General features: G+C 57.2%; 1 protein-coding gene across 2 annotated transcripts; it reads left to right on the forward strand.

The window, feature by feature from the left end:
* Positions 1-273: 273 nt before the first annotated feature.
* Positions 274-13,858, forward strand: FTCD (formimidoyltransferase cyclodeaminase). Of its 2 annotated transcripts, none has more exons than XM_065637929.1 (14): positions 274-327; positions 1,102-1,285; positions 1,652-1,780; positions 1,966-2,054; positions 2,304-2,483; positions 2,572-2,709; positions 3,089-3,220; positions 3,866-3,927; positions 4,676-4,805; positions 4,917-5,078; positions 5,514-5,557; positions 5,637-5,775; positions 6,164-6,259; positions 13,772-13,858. In XM_065637929.1, exons 1-14 carry the CDS (start codon positions 274-276, stop codon positions 13,856-13,858), a joined length of 1,626 nt encoding a protein of 541 aa, XP_065494001.1. The 2 variants fall into 2 exon arrangements, with proteins under 2 accessions (XP_065494001.1, XP_065494000.1); XM_065637928.1 differs by lacking the exon at positions 13,772-13,858 and adding an exon at positions 6,450-6,536.
* Positions 13,859-18,889: the final 5,031 nt, after the last annotated feature.

Genomic DNA, 18,889 nt, shown 5'->3' on the forward strand with positions numbered 1-18,889 from the left:
GTGTTGAAGACTGGCCCTGGCAAGCATGAGGCACCCTCGTGCCCAGAGCTGCTCCAGGCACTGAATGGCCAGTACCACATTGTTTACCCAAGACCCTTTCTGTCTTCTGGCCACAGATCGATGCAGTTAATGAGAAACCCTGGCTCAGGGAAGAGGCAGCAGCTTGGGTGCTGGGAGGTTTTATCTCCGCAGTTGGACGGGACAGGGCCCACAAACCCACGGTGTGCAAGGAGCTGAGTACGGGGCTGCAGGGTGCACACAGACCCAGGGACCATGGCCAAGCTGGTAGAGTGCGTCCCCAACTTCTCGGAGGGAAATAACAAGGAGGTGAGCGACCGTGTGGAGGGGTGGGTGACGCTGGGGTGCAGATGGCTGGACTGCCCCAGCAAAGGGGCTGTGCAGGCAGCACCTGCTGCCAGATTCTGCCTTGCCTCCTTTAAAGCGCTTTGTACCTTTACTTGCCTGGCTAATGCTGAAAATGCTGCAAGGCAGCCTCTGCTCCCTCCTGGCATCCTGGTGAGAAGTGGGGGCTCAGCCTTCCCCCTCCCCACTGCCTGCAGGTTGCTGTAGCACCAGGGCTCGTCTCGGGGTGGTCTGGCATACCCCCTTAGAGAAATATTGCTTGCAGTGGTTGTGCCAAAACATGCCGTCCAGGTTAACGGAATCTGTGCTGGGCATCAGCCTCGGGCTGAACTTTGGCCGTGTCGTGGCCAGAGTGCAGCAAACCCGAAATTGCCATAACGCCATTGCTTCCTCCAGGGAACACGCTTTGCAGAGCCCAATCTATTTTGAAGCTATTTGTGCTGGAGCTCTCTGACATGCAGCAGCAGCTGGGCATCTCTTCCCCACCACAGAGGGTCTGGGGCTCACTGGGAGCCAGGGGTGTCCCAAACCCCCTGCGTGGGAGCGGGATGCTCGTGCCTTTGGATCCTGTATCCTCTGCAGCATAGGGCTGCATCCACACTGACCACGGGGTCATCCCCCAACCCAGTGCCAGTGGGAAGGGGAAAACTGAGAAAAGTTGTCCCCTACCTTGCAAAGCTGGGGTTGTGGCAGTGTCCAGCCAGCTCAGCCTCATTGCCCCCCTCCGCTGCCTGCCAGGTGATCGATGCGCTGGGACAGGCCATCTCCCGGACGCCGGGCTGCGTGCTGCTGGATGTGGACGCTGGTGCCTCCACCAACCGCACTGTCTACACCTTCGTGGGGTCCCCCGAGGCTGTCGTCGAAGGGGCCCTGAGCGCAGCCCGTGCGGCTGGGCAGCTCATTGACATGAGCCGGCACACGGGTGAGCTTGGGGGCAGTGCAGGAGCTCGTCTGGCGCAGACCATCCTTCGGCTGCCGTGCGTAGTTGGCTGTGGGTGAGCTTTGCACGGCTAGACCTAAAATCAGCTGCCAGTCACCAAGCACAGCACGCCACTGCACCTGCAGCAAGCAGCACTGCTGGGATGGATGGTGGTGGGACCATGCAAAACTCTTGCGCTCACCCTTCCAATCCCTCCTCTCCCTGGGCTAGAGCAGATGTTACTGCTGCAAACACAACTTTCCCTGTGCAGCAGTGCCCAGCCTGCAGAAGAGGCTGGAAAAGGGCTGTCCTTCCTCCTTGCCTGCTTGCTCTTCCCAGTTCCCAGCCTCATATCTGCCCCGTCACCAGGTGAACACCCCCGCATGGGGGCCCTGGATGTCTGCCCCTTCGTGCCAGTGATGAATGTCAGCATGGAGGAATGTGTCACCTGTGCCAACACCTTCGGGCAGCGCTTGGCAGCCGAGCTGGGGGTGCCTGGTGAGTGGGGGCCAGGAACCTCTGCCCCTCCTGTCCCACTCCGCGCACTTCCAGTTGCGGTTGCGCACCTCTTGCAGAAGGTTAACTGAATGGGGTTTGCTCCCAAATGGGCAAAACCAGACCCTGCTAGACAAGGTGCTGCCAGCCCCTGCCTGGTGATGCTCACCCCTGGCTCTGTCTTGCAGTTTACCTGTACGGAGAGGCAGCGCGGGAGGAGAGGAGGAAAGCTCTGCCCGCCATCCGTGCTGGGGAGTACGAGGCTCTCCCTGACAAGGTGAGCCTGGCAGCACCCAGCTGGGTGGCAGGGGCCAGGCAGAGCCAAGCCAGCCCTCCCCAGCTTTGGGAAGGGTGCCAGGAGCTGCCATAGTCCCCTCACACCGAGAAGAGCTGATGAAACGCTTTGGGTGCTGCTGAACATGGAGGGGGTCGTGGAAGATGCTGGCTGGGGAGGGAGATGCCATCCCGGGAGGGTGGCTCATGCTGCTTGGGCAGTGCCAGCCCACACGCTCTCCCTTCTCCCCAGCTTGCCAAACCAGAGTGGGCTCCCGATTTTGGGCCCTCAACCTTCGTGCCCCGGTGGGGGGCAACAGTGACGGGCGCCCGGACCTTCCTTATCGCATACAACGTCAACCTGCTGTGCACCAAGGAGCAGGCTCACCGCATCGCCCTCAACCTCCGCGAGCAGGGTCGCAGTGCCAACCAGGTATCCCCATACCGCCAGTGTGCCGGGAGCAGACCTGCTTGTCCCTGTGCCTCCCGGGCCATGCCTTGACCATGGCAGTTCTCGGCAGCCCGGACGACTGAAGAGAGTGCAAGGCATCGGCTGGTATTTGGAAGAAGAGAATATAGCCCAGGTTTCGACGAACCTGCTGGACTTTGAGACCACGCCACTCCACGTCGTCTACGAGGAGGTCTGCCGAGATGCGGAGGTGGGTGGCATGGGGCAACCTGCCATGGTTGTTTCAATGGTGGCTTCCAAGAGGATGTCTCCCTCCAAGCTTTTCTTCCCATCTCCAGGTCAGGCTCTGCTTTATCTCACTCTCAGCTCAGCCAAGCTGGGCAGTGTGCTGGATGGCACAAAAACCCCAAAAGCTCAGGAACTTGCTGCTAGCCCCCAGCTCTTCCAGTGAAGGCTTTTCCATAAGCTCCCCAGGTCTTAGAAAGGGATGAGGACCACCAGGCTGGGGTGGTAGTGGTGCAGAGCAAGTAGCTCTGGGGACACTCATATGTTAGGTTAACATTTGAACTCCATGATCTTAAAGGTATTTTCCAACAAAAATGATTCTATGTTTCTGATGTGCTTTGCAGGTACTGAACCTCCCTGTGGTGGGGTCCCAGCTGGTGGGGCTTGTCCCCAAGAAGGCCATGCTGGACACGGCTGAGTTTTACATCGAGAAGGAAAAACTCTTCATCCTGGAGGAGGAACAGAAGATCAGGCTGGTAATGTGGCTCCTCCCGGTACCAAGATAAGGGTGGGGTGAGAAAGACAGAGCACCCTGCCCTCCCCGCCCCCCAGAGTGGCACTGAGCAGAGATTTGGGACCACAGCAGCCCCCTGGCGTGACACTGATCTCCAAGGATGGTGCCTGGCAAGCTGTGAGGGCACAGCTAGTGGGACAAGTTGCTTTGTTGTCCTGAGGATGCTGAGGTGCTCAGGGAGCAGACACCCCCTCCCAGAGCACGGGCAGCAGCTGCCCGCTTGCCTGCATGGAGGCCAGGAAGGGAAGGAGACCTCCCCAGAACTCAAGCACAGTGGGTGGCTTTATGGGAAACTGCCCCAGAAACAAGGAGACAGCCTCTGCTTTTCAGCTGCAGGAGGGAGGGACTTTTCCACCCTATGGGGAACAGGCTAGATAAGAACAAGCTAATTATTTATCAATGCAGTTTCCAGTTGTTTGTAGGCAGCCACACACCGCCCCCAAGTCTGGGATGGGAGGGGCTGGTGACACAGGTTGTTCCTACCCTGGGTGGTGGCCCTAGCAGCAGTGTCCTAGGGTGGGATCGCCCATGGCTAATTAACAGCAAGGAATGAGGATGTAACAGGATTTACTGGGATGGGCTGACGTGCTGGTGCTGCTCCTTGCAGGCGGTCAGCCGGCTGGGCCTGGGCTCTCTGTCTCCGTTTCACCCCCGGGAGCGCATCATCGAGTAGGGACCCCCATCCCGCTTCTCTTCATGGTGCCCATCCCTGCTGGGATGGAGGGATCCTGCTGCCTGCATCTTGCACTCAGCTTGTTTTGGGAGTTGTGCCTGCACCGAGCTCCTCTTCACAGCCCAGGGACATCTCTGCCGGGTGTTGTGCAGGCACAGGGTGGTCCCTGCTCCCAAATGCTGATGGTTGTGAACACGGGGTGGGGGGACTCCAGATCACTTGGGCAGGCAGCGGGGGCAGGTTTTGTGGCTAAAGTCGAGCATGCATGTGCTAAATCCCCCACCCCCTCCTCAGCCCAAATTTCTCTGGCTTACATGTTGCCCTCCAAGTACAGATTCTGTGCTGCAGCACCTGGTGAAAAACACACGTTTCTGGGGGGGAGAGGAAACTCCCCCCGTGCCAAGGTGAAACCAGGACATGTGCTTTAAGTCCTTGTTGTCCCCCTGGGGACGTGGCTGCAGGCATGTTTCTGTCCCACCAAATGCCATTTGCATGAGCCCACCCTGTCTAATGCAAAGCAAGCCCCCACACCACCGGGACACCTGCTCCCCATCTGTCCCCATGCGGCTCCTTGTCCTCTCCCCCACCCTTCTGCTAGGTTTTTTGGGCTAGCCCCCTTCCCAACCACCTGCAGAGCTAAGGGATGGATAAAAACCTGTTGGAAGAGGGCAGTGCTGGGCGAGAAGTGGTGGTGGATGTCCTTGCACCTGGGGGGCTCTGATCCATGGGGCCGCTGTGCCGCAGGTACCTGGTGCAGGCAGGAGAAGCGGATGGGGGGCTGGTGGCCAAACCACTGGGCTCCTTCGTGCGAGCGGTCGGTGGAAGATCAGCGGCACCGGGAGGAGGCTCCGTGTCCGCAGCCGCGGCTGCCCTGGTATGTGCCCCACACCAGGATGGGGTCCCTGCCTGCCTAGGGGGGTCCTCTGTGGTCCCCCAAGGGGCTCCGTGTCCTGCTGGAGGATTTACCTCCATGCCCTCGCCGCAGGGAGCAGCGCTGGGCTGCATGGTGGGGCTGATGAGCTACGGGAAGCGGCAGTTTGAGGAGCTGGACCCCATCATGAGGAAGCTGATCCCCCCCTTCCACCAGGCCATGGACGAGCTGGTGGCGATGGTGGATGCTGACTCCCGTGCCTTCAGCAGCTACATGGTGAGGTCCCACTGGTGGCAGACATCCTGCGGGGAAGTGGGGGCTTTTCCAGCCGGGAGGGGGCTGGCATTGCTGTGCCCCAGCATCCTTAGGAACAGGGCTGTGGCCTTGGCCCAAGCCAGGGCAAGGGACATCATCACCTAAAGGAGGTTTGCAAGAGCATGGGAACTATGGGGTCTGCCCTGGCCCCTGACACAAGGCATGTGGGGTCTTGGTGCAAACGGTAGCAAATTTCAGGGTGGTAAAATACTGGCACAGGTTGATGCCCCATCCCTGGAAACATTCAAAGTCAGATTGGACAGGGTTCTGAGCAACATGATCTAGCCGAAGATGTCCTTGCTCATTGCAGGGGTGTAGGATTAGATGACCGTTGAAGGTCCTCTCCAACCCAAACTATTCTATGGTTCTATAATATCTCATTTTCTTTACCTACAGGAAGCTACGAAGCTGCCAAAGAGCACCCCTGAAGAGCAGGAGAGGTGAGCTGGGCTGGTAGACACATGCAGACCGGGGGAGCACAGCCACCCTGTGCTCACTCTGGGGCTGTTCCACGCCCAGACGCGCGGCTGCCATGCAACAAGGGCTGAAGACAGCTGTGAGGGTGCCCTGTGCCCTGGCAGAGAAGGTGAGTGGGCTCTGGCCTGCTCTGAACGACCTGGCACGCCACTGCAACCTGGCCTGCAAATCCGACATCCAGGTACAGCCCTGGGCTCAGGCGCTGCCCCAGCTGGGGCTCTGCAGGCTGCCAGGCTCACCGCTTGTCCCTGCAAGGTGTCCCATTGTGCCCTGGCTTCTGGGATGCATCTCTCCAGGTGCGCTTCCCAAACTGGCCAGTGGTTTCCACTCACTAACTTTTTGGCAGCTTGCAACCCTTGTAGGAGAGTAGACCTCTGCCAGCAATTCCCACCTGTGTGGCAGTTCCCACTGCTGCAGCCACATCCTGAAAACACCACGTTGGCAAGTGTTGCATGCCGCTGGGTCACAGGCAGTGGGAGTCCTGCAGCGTGAGGTTCTGCCCTGCTGCAGGACCCGCGTGGAGATGCTCGGGTTCAGCAGGACACCTTCTTGCAAGCCTCTTGTCCTAGGTGGGAGCCAAAATGCTGGAAGCAGCTGTGTTCGGAGCTTACTTCAATGTCATGATCAACCTAAAAGACATAAAGGATGAGAACTTCAAGCTTGCAGTAAGCAGGGGCCGTGTGTATGCCCTGGACGTGGTGATGAGGATGAGGTGGGACAGAGATGAAGCCTCTGTGACTCCTCATACCCAGACATCCACTCCCTTTGCCACCAGTGGGATGCGTGGGGTGGTCGGTGGATGGCTCTTCTGTCCTGTTGAGTGGAAAAAGATGCACCTTCTCCCTCCCCATGCAGATGTCACAGAAGGTCTCAGGGCTGCTGGAGGAGGCAAAGCAAGGCTCGGCGCTCGTGCTGGCACTGCTGGAGAAGCGCGTGGCCTGAGAGGGGCTCAGGGACAGCCCAGCTGCTCTGCAGCAGCAAATACAGCTGGGAAACACACTCAACGCTGCCTGGGCTCCTTTGGTATCCACCTTGGGAGAGCTGCTCTGCTCAGGCAGATCCTGGCATCATGTCCCCTACTGGCCTTTCCCTGCCAAGGGTGGTTTTTGCTGTCTCCGGCTCAGACCCCAGTCTCCATCCCCAAATCCTGGGGGTAGAAGGAGCTGGCTGGGCTGGCAGTGCTTGGGTCATAGGGGTCCCAACAGAGCAGACAGCAGGGACCCATTGCACTGCCCAGGAGGAGACCCCAATGCATGGGCACCTCCTGGCCCTGCACACCCCTGTGTGTTTCTGTGCCCAGAAAACTCCCCAGGACACCTGCCCACCCACAAGGCTGGGCCAAGACCTGGCACAATCCCTTTCTGCAAGGTGCCTTTTTGATGCTGCATGACAAGACCAGCCTGGCATATTGCTCACTGGACTGGGAAGAGAGTGCTGCCAAACACAGGGCAGCATCGGGGTGTTAGCGGGGAGAGAGAGATGGGATGGGAGAACCTCTGTCTCCTCCTCACAGACCTCCCCAAGAGGAAGACCTGAGCATCAGGGCATCCAGCCCTACCTCCTGTCACTGTTGACCAGGTCTGACAACAGATATCGCCTCCTCCACCCACATACCATGGCAGAACCCTGAGCACTGTCACAGGGAGTCATTAGCTGGACGCTGAGCCCCGCTGTCCCACAGCAGTGTCTGCTGGAGGGTGGCCCCCCTGGCACCCTGCCCCATGCTCGTGCGGGGTTCATGCAGGGTACGCCTGACTCACCTCATCACCTGATGTCAGGAGGGGAAAACCACCACCCTTCATCCCCTGTTTTTCTCAGCCCTGCGGGACCTTTGTGCCATCGGGGAGCGGAGTGTTGACATTTCCCGTGTGCCCATGGTGACGGTGCAGGGAGCGGTGCGGCTGGTTCCACCTCTCGGCAGTGTCACCCCTGCCCGCTGCACCTCTCCTCACCCGGGACGGGGCTCTGGTATTTAACGGGTGCCTGCCACCCTGGGAGAGCCATACCAAGGACAGTGAGCAGGGATGTGGAACCCCAACCCAGGTGAGGAGCCGCGGGGCCAGGCAGGGCTGTGGGTACCACGCAGCCATCGAGGCTTGGAGAGGGGCTCAGTGCAACTGCCACGGGCACCTGGGGGGATTCCCTGAGTACTAAAGGGGAGCGGGGCATCATTTGTGAGGAGGGGATAGACTTGGGAGGGTGGGCAGGTACACCAGCTCCCTGCATTGCCTTGTCCGAGGAGAGCCCTGCTCTGCTCCCTAACAGCTCCCTCTTCTTCCTAACTCCAGCAGGTCCCCACCCTTCCTGCCCCCCTGGACCCTGTCCCCCAGGACACCCAGGCGGCCCCTCTCCGCCTGGCCCCTGCCCACCGGGGCATCACCCACCGGGGCCACCCCCGCCGGGGCATCACCCCCACGGGCACCCCCCGCCAGGGCATCACCCCCACGGGCACTCCCCGCCAGGGCATCACCCCCACGGGCACCACCCCCATGGACATCAACCCCACGGGCACCACCCCCATGGACACCCCCATCCGGGACCACCAGGGTGCCCACCATGCCCCCCCTGGCTGCCATAAGAAGCACCACAAGAAGCACCACGGAGGCAAGGTAAGAACAAGGCTGCAGCGGATCCTTCCGAATCTCTGCTGCGGTCCTCCGGACCCCCTCACCCATGCCACAGCATCCCGCCCGGGCAGCTGCGGGTCCCCTCGGCTGCCAGCTCCCCGGTGGCTTTTTTTAGACTCCTGTTCGGTTAATGAACAGGCCAGCACGAGTCGTTTCGAGCGAGCCTTTTGAAGCGTGACCCCTGAAATTCTCGAAGCCATTTGCACCAGCGGCACAGCCCAGGGCGCACCCCGTGGTGTGTTAAATCCCAGGACTTTGTCCTACTCACCCAACAGCAAGTCCCACCTGTGTAAAGGACACAGGCTCAGTGCCCTGCAGCAGAGGAGCCGTTCAGTTCCCTCCTAAAAAACCAAACAAACCAGCAACAACACAAAACCAAAGAACCCCCACCCAGAAACAAAGCAAACCATCAGTTCCTCTCACCGTGTAATGGCTCTGTGATGATCTGCCTTGATGTTCGCCCTCGCTGGGAGAGAGCAGGACCCTTCTGGAGTTTGCTTAACTGGCCAGAACAAGCTTCTTAAATATTAACTGAAAAAAACAGCCCTCCCACGATATGCCCCTAATTCTATTCTGCAAGCAGAAAAATAACGGCTCCAAACTCTGAACCGTGGTTTGTAACAGCCCTGCGACAAACATTGCAGTGATGTTACTAGCAGCTGTTTTACCTTCAAGTCAAGGTGTCCCAGCCAGGCTTTGCTGTCTGCGGTGGTTGTGCTGTGCTGACTCCCACACAGGCTCACCCTCCCCATGACCCCTGGGGCTTAATTACGGGCTAATTGCCAGCTTGCAATCCAGCCAGCCTGCAAACCTGGGGTGCAAAGGCACCTGGGGAGAGGTGGGTCTGCAGCCACCGCTGCTGCAGGCTCAGCCTGGACCCAGCTGGGCACCGGGAACACGCACCCAGCCCAGGATCACTAATATCCATCAGAAATGGTGTGAAAGAGGGTTGCTTCTGAGCTACCTTAAAGTTGTGTTGTCTCCTCCAGCACTCCAGCAGCAGCTCCAGCAGTTCTGACTCAGACTGAAGCCAACATCTCCCCACCTGCACAGCGGTGAAGTGATGAGACATAAATCTGAACACCCCACAGGAACCACCTCCATGCTGCTCCTCTCCTTTCCCCTTCCTCTTAGAACAGCATTTTGCCTGCTGAGTGATTTTCTTGGTTTTAGCCTGTAAATTCTCTCCCCTGTGCTTTGGGAGAGCCCACTGAACTCCATCCCTGAGACTGCAGGTAGCAGCACAGGGAATATCATGTATTGGTTTGCAGTCAGCTGGTGTCTGTGTGTTTTTTTTTTTTCCTCTGCAATGATGCTGGCTTCTAACGTGGATCACATCACCCATAGAAGTCCTCCTTCTTGTCCTATCACTTGCTACCTGGGAGAAAAACATGTGGCCACAGGTCCCCACCACCCTGCCCTTCCCTGCGGCTCCTCTGCACCCTGTTCCTGGGGGCTCCTATGGACAACCCAAGCCCTGCCCAGCCTCTCCCTCCCCATCCCACCTCCGCCACCATGTACATGCACTTACAGAAACATTCCTGTCCCTGGAAGGTTCCCCTACCCCACCATCCTTGGATGCCAGAGGGGGCTGAAGAAACCTTGGGTAAGCCAGACTCAGGTGCAACTCCATCTTCATGATGGGGAAAGGCACAGCCCCCTCAAAGAGGGGCACCTGAGCTCTTCCCACCCATGAACAGGGGAGGAAGATGAAGCAGGTGAAGAATGAAGACACAGTCTCTGTTGTGCTGAGGGATCTTGGTCTGAATGGGCACTGTGGGGGTACTGAGGCCAGGGGTGAGAGCTGGAGGAGCCCTGTAAGCATCCTATGGTCCCTCAGGTCCTCAGTAGTGCCCTGTGACCCCAGTGCTGCAGGGACCCCTGGCCTCGTGCTCCAGCATTTGTGAGGAGAGGCAGAATACAAACTTATCTGGGCTTATCCTCATCCTTTCGCCTTCACCTAAAACTCTGAGCACACCATTTAAAGCTCTCTGAACCATTTTCCCTCCATCATATGCCAACAGCAGAGTTTTCTGAGCTCCCTGTCCCTATAGACTGGAAGCAAAACATGCTGAAACCTTGGGAGGAAGACTGCTTTTGCGCAGCACATCAGACCTGCTCATGTGCTGAGCGACACAAACGCCTCCCCTGCGTGCCTGTCACCAGACGCCTTCTAGCCTAGGCTGACAAGCCCCAGATGCTGAAAACACTGCAAGAAGTTCCAGTTCCCGTCCCTGAGCTTGGCAACCGGCTCCACTTTGCACACCTGGAAACGTTACGGCCCCACCGCATTTTTGAAGACCGTACATCTCCCTTCTGCCCATTAAATATGACATTTGCTCAGTATACTTTATTGTGATAATACCATGTCAGTTAGAGAGGCTGCAAAATTCACCTGCTGGCAGTAAACACTTCTACTCTTGCGTCTGCACACAAAATGCCGTTTTCTCTTCTTACAGCTTGAGAGGGCAGTAGTTATTCTGGAGGCAGGAATGACAGTCACCCGCCCGACCTTTTGTGAAAACCAGGGGCGAATGAGCTCATGGAAATATCACTCCTCGTCTAAACGCACGTACCCGCAGCACAAGTGGTTGGTCTGTAGTCTCTCTGAACCAAACTAGCACTGGGCATGGATTGAACAGGTTATACTACAAGTTTAAATACTTGCTCTTAAATAGCTCATGTAATGTATCACAGAGGTTTGACTGTGCAGTCATGGATTTTTGCTTTGGACTGCCTGGCCCTACATAAACTCTACCTCTTGGATATGAACAGGCACATGTTGCTCATTAAGACAGAAGAAACACAAATGTACAAGCAGAGAAAAAGGCAGAGAGAGCTCATATGGCTTCTGAGAGAAGCACTGCCCAGGTTCTAGTGCTCTCAATGGAAAGCCAGGCTTGCCCCCTCTCCCATACTGTTAGCTCTTTCCCCTCAAAATTCCTAGCTACCCATTAAACATTGTACAGAGACACTCACTGTGGCGGGAGGAGATACACCTTGCTTTGCTAGTCTTGCCGCACAAGTGGTTTGCAGGAGCCGAAGCAAGCCCTCAGGGTAACCCAGCGAGAGGATGCAAAAGATGCTCCAGAAGCGGTCAGCAAATACACATGTAGGAAATCCACTGGAGAAAGCTGCCCTGCTCACCAGCCAGCCAAGCCGAAGAGGACTGTCCCTGGTGTCACATCGCCAGCTGAGCACAACCAAGCCATTTCACTGCCTGTGTTTCTCCTAAACTAAAAGCATCTACCAATGTACCTGTCCCCTCTGCCAAACAAGCACTCGAGGAAAGACAATTGCAACCTCCACTCCACCTCTGCCTCCACCCACTTCGGCTGCGTTCTGGCTACAGTCACTGCCCTGCAGCGTGCAATGCTCCCGTGCAGCGCCCGGGCTAGTCAGGACTCCGAGAGCCTCTGTCCCCACCTGGCTGTGCTGAACTTCAATTCAAATAACATCCCAAAGCTCAAAGCAAAGCCTTTTGCGCGGGTTAGAAAGACTGTCACATTGCATCATGCAGTTTCTATTGAAGCAAGTGGTCAGTTCCTATGTGCTCAGCATTTTACCCGTTTAACACTCTAGCATCCAGTCAGCACTGCAGTAATCAATGGGTAGTAACAGGGAGACAAGGCTCTGCCCCAAAACCATGAACATGTGGATTTCCTGAGGCCTTCAGCTGCAGATGTGGACCCGAGGCGGTGACGTGCCTGGCTCTGCATGGCAGCAGAGAGGAATCCGGGCTATATGTAATACCTGTCCCTCTCTGTGCCCTGCTGACAATACCCAGGCTGGAGCTGGAGTACCTGGAATGAGCAATGGATTTGCTCCTTAAAAGTGCCAGGACTGCTGTAGCTGCCTCCCTGACCTGAAGCTGTCTGGCCTGTCTACAACTGGACACATGTGTTGGATGTGCCCGAAGCTCGCTCAGACACCCGGCGAAGGGCACCGTTTCCATCCAAAGGGTTTGCATGTGAATGGGCACCAACTCTTGAGCTGTACTCGGAGAACCAGAGGAAGCTGAGCACTGAGCAGAGAAGCCCCAGGCTCTCTCACATGCCTTATGTCACATTCCATCCAACATGTTCCCTTGCCACCAGGCAAGTGTGGTCATTGCGAATCCTTCTCAATGACGACAGCAACACATCACGCGCCATCAAGTGTGTTGGGTGGAAGGCCCTTTGCCAAAAGACCCCTGAATCCCTGAGTAGCACTTAAAACTTGATTTACCACGCCTAGCACAGACTCCTGCGCACCAGGACAACTTTTGCCCATGCTGAGATGGGCGTACTGGCACTTTCACAGGAGGCCCACACCTACCCAGCTGCGTCACAACACCTCCCATGGCCTCTGGAGCGCAAGTGTAGGGTCTGCACTTGACCTGGCCTGCCTATGGCAAGGCTTGAGGGATTCGCCCACCAGGGGACCCCCTCAGATGCCTCCTAAAGCCATTTCTGTCCTGGTCCCCAGGACTGGCAGCCACCAGTTCTCACCTTGCATCAGGACAGAAACAGCCAAGTGTACAGCAGGGAAAGGAACGCCAACTTCGCCTTGCATTGGAGGGCTTTGATGGCCCAAGCCCAGCAGAGCATGAGTGTGCCACTGCCATGCGGTGAGCCTGGCAGCACCCAGCTGGGTGGCAGGGGCCAGGCAGAGCCAAGCCAGCCCTCCCCAGCTTTGGGAAGGGTGCCAGGAGCTGCCATAGTCCCCGCACACCGAGAAGAGCTGATGAAACGCTTTGGGTGCTGCTGAACATGGAGGGGGTCATGGAAGATGCTGGCTGGGCTCCCGATTTTGGGCCCTCAACTTTTGTGCCCCAGTGGGGGTCCACAGTGACGGGCATCCGGACCTTCCTTATTGCATACAAGGTCAACCTGCTGTGCACCAAGGAGCTCAGGCGCTGCCCCAGTTGGGGCTCTGCAGGCTGCCAGGCTCACCGCTTGTCCCTGCAAGGTGTCCCATTGTGCCCTGGCTTCTGGGATGCATCTCTCCAGGTGCGCTTCCCAAACTGGCCAGTGGTTTCCACTCACTAACTTTTTGGCAGCTTGCAACCCTTGTAGGAGAGTAGACCTCTGCCAGCAATTCCCACCTGTGTGGCAGTTCCCACTGCTGCAGCCACATCCTGAAAACACCATGTTGGCAAGCGTTGCATGCCGCTGGGTCACAGGCAGTGGGAGTCCTGCAGCGTGAGGTTCTGCCCTGCTGCAGGACCCCTGTGGAGATGCTCGGGTTCAGCAGGACACCTTCTTGCAAGCCTCTTGTCCTAGGTGGGAGCCAAAATGCTGGAAGCAGCTGTGTTCGGAGCTTACTTCAACGTCATGATCAACCTAAAAGACATAAAGGATGAGAACTTCAAGCTTGCAGTAAGCAGGGGCCGTGTGTATGCCCTGGATGTGGTGATGAGAATGAGGTGGGACAGAGATGAAGCCTCTGTGACTCCTCATACCCAGACATCCACTCCCTTTGCCACCAGTGGGATGCGTGGGGTGGTCGGTGGATGGCTCTTCTGTCCTGTTGAGTGGAAAAAGATGCACCTTCTCCCTCCCCATGCAGATGTCACAGAAGGTCTCAGGGCTGCTGGAGGAGGCAAAGCAAGGCTTGGCGCTCGTGCTGGCACTGCTGGAGAAGCGCGTGGCCTGAGAGGGGCTCAGGGACAGCCCAGCTGCTCTGCAGCAGCAAATACAGCTGGGAAACACACTCAATGCTGCCTGGGCTCCTTTGGCATCCACCTTGGGAGAGCTGCTCTGCTCAGGCACATCCTGGCATCATGTCCCCTACTGGCCTTTCCCTGCCAAGGGTGGTTTTTGCTGTCTCCGGCTCAGACCCCAGTCTCCATCCCCAAATCCTTGGGGTAGGAGCTGGCTGGGCTGGCAGTGCTTGGGTCATAGGGGTTCCAACAGAGCAGACAGCAGGGACCCATTGCACTGCCCAGGAGGAGACCCCAATGCATGGGCACCTCCTGGCCCTGCACACCCCTGTGTGTTTCTGTGCCCAGAAAACTCCCCAGGACACCTGCCCACCCACAAGGCTGGGCCAAGACCTGGCACAATCCCTTTCTGCAAGGTGCCTTTTTGATGCTGCATGACAAGACCAGCCTGGCATATTGCTCACTGGACTGGGAAGGGATTGCTACCAAACACAGGGCAGCATCGGGGTGTTAGCGGGGAGAGAGAGATGGGATGGGAGAACCTCTGTCTCCTCCTCACAGACCTCCCCAAGAGGAAGACCTGAGCATCAGGGCATCCAGCCCTACCTCCTGTCACTGTTGACCAGGTCTGACAACAGATATCGCCTCCTCCACCCACATACCATGGCAGCACCCTGAGCACTGTTCACAGGGAGTCATTAGCTGGACGCTGAGCCCCCCTGTCCCACAGCAGTGCCTGCAGGAGGGTGGCCCCCCTGGGACCCTGCCCCATGCCCGTGCGGGGTTCATGCAGGGTACGCCTGACTCACCTCATCACCTGATGTCAGGAGGGGAAAACCACCACCCTTCATCCCCTGTTTTTCTCAGCCCTGCGGGACCTTTGTGCCATCGGGGAGCGGAGTGTTGACATTTCCCGTGTGCCCATGGTGACGGTGCGGGGAGCGGTGCGGCTGGTTCCACCTCTCGGCAGTGTCACCCCTGCCCGCTGCACCTCTCCTCACCCGGGGCCGGGCTCTGGTATTTAACGGGTGCCTGCCACCCTGGGAGAGCCGTGCCAAGGACAGTGAGCAGGGATGTGGAACCCCAACCCAGGTGAGGAGCCGCGGGGCCAGGCAGGGCTGTGGGTACCACGCAGCCATCGAGGCTTGGAGAGGGGCTCAGTGCAACTGCCACGGGCACCCGGGGGGGTTCCCTGAGTACTAAAGGGGAGCGGGGCATCATTTGTGAGGAGGGGATAGACTTGGGAGGGTGGGCAGGTACACCAGCTCCCTGCATTGCCTTGTCCGAGGAGAGCCCTGCTCTGCTCCCTAACAGCTCCCTCTTCTTCCTAACTCCAGCAGGTCCCCACCCTGCCTGCCCCCCTGGACCCTGTCCCCCAGGACACCCAGGCGGCCCCTTTCCGCCTGGCCCCTGTGCACCGTGGCATCACCCGCCGGGGCCACCCCCACCGGGTCCCCCCCCGCCGAGGCATCACCGGCTCTTGCCCACCCTGCTGTACCATCTCCTGCCGGGACCACCCCGGCCGAAGCATCACCCCCACGGGCACCACCCCCACGGGCACCCCCACCACTGACATCACCCCCACGGGCACCCCCATCCGGGACCACCGGGGTGCCCACCATGCCCCCCCTGGCTGCCATAAGAAGCACCACAAGAAGCACCACGGAGGCAAGGTAAGAACAAGGCTGCAGCGGATCCTTCCGAATCTCTGCTGCGGTCCTCCGGACCCCCTCACCCATGCCACAGCATCCCGCCCGGGCAGCTGCGGGTCCCCTCGGCTGCCAGCTCCCCGGTGGCTTTTTTTAGACTCCTGTTCGGTTAATGAACAGGCCAGCACGAGTCGTTTCGAGCGAGCCTTTTGAAGCGTGACCCCTGAAATTCTCGAAGCCATTTGCACCAGCGGCACAGCCCAGGGCGCACCCCGTGGTGTGTTAAATCCCAGGACTTTGTCCTACTCACCCAACAGCAAGTCCCACCTGTGTAAAGGACACAGGCTCAGTGCCCTGCAGCAGAGGAGCCGTTCAGTTCCCTCCTAAAAACAAACAAACCAGCAACAACAGAAAACCAAAGAACCCCCGCCCAGAAAAGAGAAAAAAAGGAAAAGCGATTTCCTGTGCCAAGAGTAGATGCTGCAGATAGCGCCATTCCAGGAATAGGTGTCCTCCAAGAGCAGGGGTGAGTGAGGAACTGCTGAACAAAACCGCAGTTGCACCATGGGGGGTAGGAGCATGTCCCAAACAAAGCAAACCATCAGTTCCTCTCACCGTGTAATGGCTCTGTGATGATCTGCCTTGATGTTCGCCCTCGCTGGGAGAGAGCAGGACCCTTCTGGAGTTTGCTTAACTGGCCAGAACAAGCTTCTTAAATATTAACTGAAAAAAACAGCCCTCCCACGATATGCCCCTAATTTTATTCTGCAAGCAGAAAAATAACGGCTCCAAACTCTGAACCGTGGTTTGTAACAGCCCTGCGACAAACATTGCGGTGATGTTACTAGCAGCTGTTTTACCTTCAAGTCAAGGTGTCCCAGCCAGGCTTTGCTGTCTGCGGTGGTTGTGCTGTGCTGACTCCCACACAGGCTCACCCTCCCCATGACCCCTGGGGCTTAATTACGGGCTAATTGCCAGCTTGCAATCCAGCCAGCCTGCAAACCTGGGGGGCAAAGGCACCTGGGGAGAGGTGGGTCTGCAGCCACCGCTGCTGCAGGCTCAGCCTGGACCCAGCTGGGCACCGGGAACACGCACCCAGCCCAGGATCACTAATATCCATCAGAAATGGTGTGAAAGAGGGTTGCTTCTGAGCTACCTTAAAGTTGTGTTGTCTCCTCCAGCACTCCAGCAGCAGCTCCAGCAGTTCTGACTCAGACTGAAGCCAACATCTCCCCACCTGCACAGCGGTGAAGTGATGAGACATAAATCTGAACACCCCACAGGAACCACCTCCATGCTGCTCCTCTCCTTTCCCCTTCCTCTTAGAACAGCATTTTGCCTGCTGAGTGATTTTCTTGGTTTTAGCCTGTAAATTCTCTCCCCTGTGTTTTGGGAGAGTCCGCTGAAATCCATCCCTGAGGCTGCAGGTAGCAGCACAGGGAATATCATGTATTGGTTTGCAGTTATCTGGTGGCTGTGTGGTTTTTTTTTTTTTTCCCTCTGCGATGATGCTGGCTTCTAACATGGAGCACATCACCCACAGAAGTCCTCCTTCTTGTCCCATCACTTGCTACCTGGGAGAAGAACATGTGGCCGCAGGTCCCCACCACCCTGCCCTTCCCTGCGGCTCCTCTGCACCCTGTTCCTGGGGGCTCCTATGGACAACCCAAGCCCTGCCCAGCCTCTCCCTCCCCATCCCACCTCCGCCACCATGCACATGCACTTACAGAAACATTCCTGTCCCTGGAGGGTTCCCCTACCCCACCATCCTTGGATGCCAGAGGAGGCTGAAGAAACCTTGGGTAAGCCAGACTCAGGTGCAACTCCATCTTCATGATGGGGAAAGGCACAGCCCCCTCAAAGAGGGGCACCTGAGCTCTTCCCACCCATGAACAGGGGAGGAAGATGAAGCAGGTGAAGAATGAAGACACAGTCTCTGTTGTGCTGAGGGATCATGGTCTGAATGGGCACTGTGGGGGTACTGAGGCCAGGGGTGAGAGCTGGAGGAGCCCTGTAAGCATCCTATGGTCCCTCAGGTCCTCAGTAGTGCCCTGTGACCCCAGTGCTGCAGGGACCCCTGGCCTCGTGCTCCAGCATTTGTGAGGAGAGGCAGAATACAAACTTATCTGGGCTTATCCTCATCCTTTTGCCTCCACCTAAAACTCTGAGCACACCATTTAAAGCTCTCTGAACCATTTTCCCTCCATCATATGCCAACAGCAGAGTTTTCTGAGCTCCCTGTCCCTATAGACTGGAAGCAAAACATGCTGAAACCTTGGGAGGAAGACTGCTTTTGCGCAGCACATCAGACCTGCTCATGTGCTGAGCGACACAAACGCCTCCCCTGCGTGCCTGTCACCAGACGCCTTCTGGCCTAGGCTGACAAGCCCCAGATGCTGAAAACACTGCAAGAAGTTCCAGTTCCCGTCCCTGAGCTTGGCAACCGGCTCCACTTTGCACACCTGGAAATGTTACGGCCCCACCGCATTTTTGAAGACCGTACATCTCCCTTCTGCCCATTAAATATGACATTTGCTCAGTATACTTTATTGTGATAATACCATGTCAGTTAGAGAGGCTGCAAAATTCACCTGCTGGCAGTAAACACTTCTGCTCTTGCGTCTGCACACAAAATGCCGTTTTCTCTTCTTACAGCTTGAGAGGGCAGTAGTTATTCTGGAGGCAGGAATGACAGTCACCCGCCCGACCTTTTCTAAAAACCAGGGGCGACTGAGCTCACGGAAATATCACTCCTCGTCTAAACGCACGTACCCGCAGCACAAGTGGTTCGTCTGTAGTCTCTCTGAACCAAACTAGCACTGGGCATGGATTGAACGGGTTATACTACAAGTTTAAATACTTGCTCTTAAATAGCTCATGTAATGTATCACAGAGGTTTGACTGTGCAGTCATGGATTTTTGCTTTGGACTGCCTGGCCCTACATAAACTCTACCTCTTGGATATGAACAGGCACATGTTGCTCATTAAGACAGAAGAAACACAAATGTACAAGCAGAGAAAAAGGCAGAGAGAGCTCATATGGCTTCTGAGAGAAGCACTGCCCAGGTTCAAGTGCTCTCAATGGAAAGCCAGGCTTGCCCCCTCTCCCATACTGTTAGCTCTTTCCCCTCAAAATTCCCAGCTGCCCATTAAACATTGTACAGAGACACTCACTGTGGCGGGAGGAGATACACCTTGCTTTGCTAGTCTTGCCACACAAGTGGTTTGCAGGAGCCGAAGCAAGCCCTCACGGTAACCCAGCGAGAGGATGCAAAAATGCTCCAGAAGCGGTCAGCAAATACACATGTAGGAAATCCACTGGAGAAAGCTGCCCTGCTCACCAGCCAGCCAAGCCGAAGAGGACTGTCCCTGGT

Source organism: Caloenas nicobarica, chromosome 6 (genome assembly GCF_036013445.1).
Source record: "Caloenas nicobarica isolate bCalNic1 chromosome 6, bCalNic1.hap1, whole genome shotgun sequence".
Lineage (NCBI taxonomy): Eukaryota > Metazoa > Chordata > Aves > Columbiformes > Columbidae > Caloenas > Caloenas nicobarica.

Bases quoted from the DNA above. Each gene is read 5' to 3' on its own strand.
- FTCD (XM_065637929.1), top strand. From the start codon at position 274: ATGGCCAAGCTGGTAGAGTGCGTCCCCAACTTCTCGGAGGGAAATAAC. The intron at 4,806-4,916 runs GTATGTGCCCCA...CCCTCGCCGCAG, and splicing joins CCGCAGCCGCGGCTGCCCTG to GGAGCAGCGCTGGGCTGCAT. The intron at 6,260-13,771 runs GTAAGCAGGGGC...CTCCCCATGCAG, and splicing joins ATGAGAACTTCAAGCTTGCA to ATGTCACAGAAGGTCTCAGG.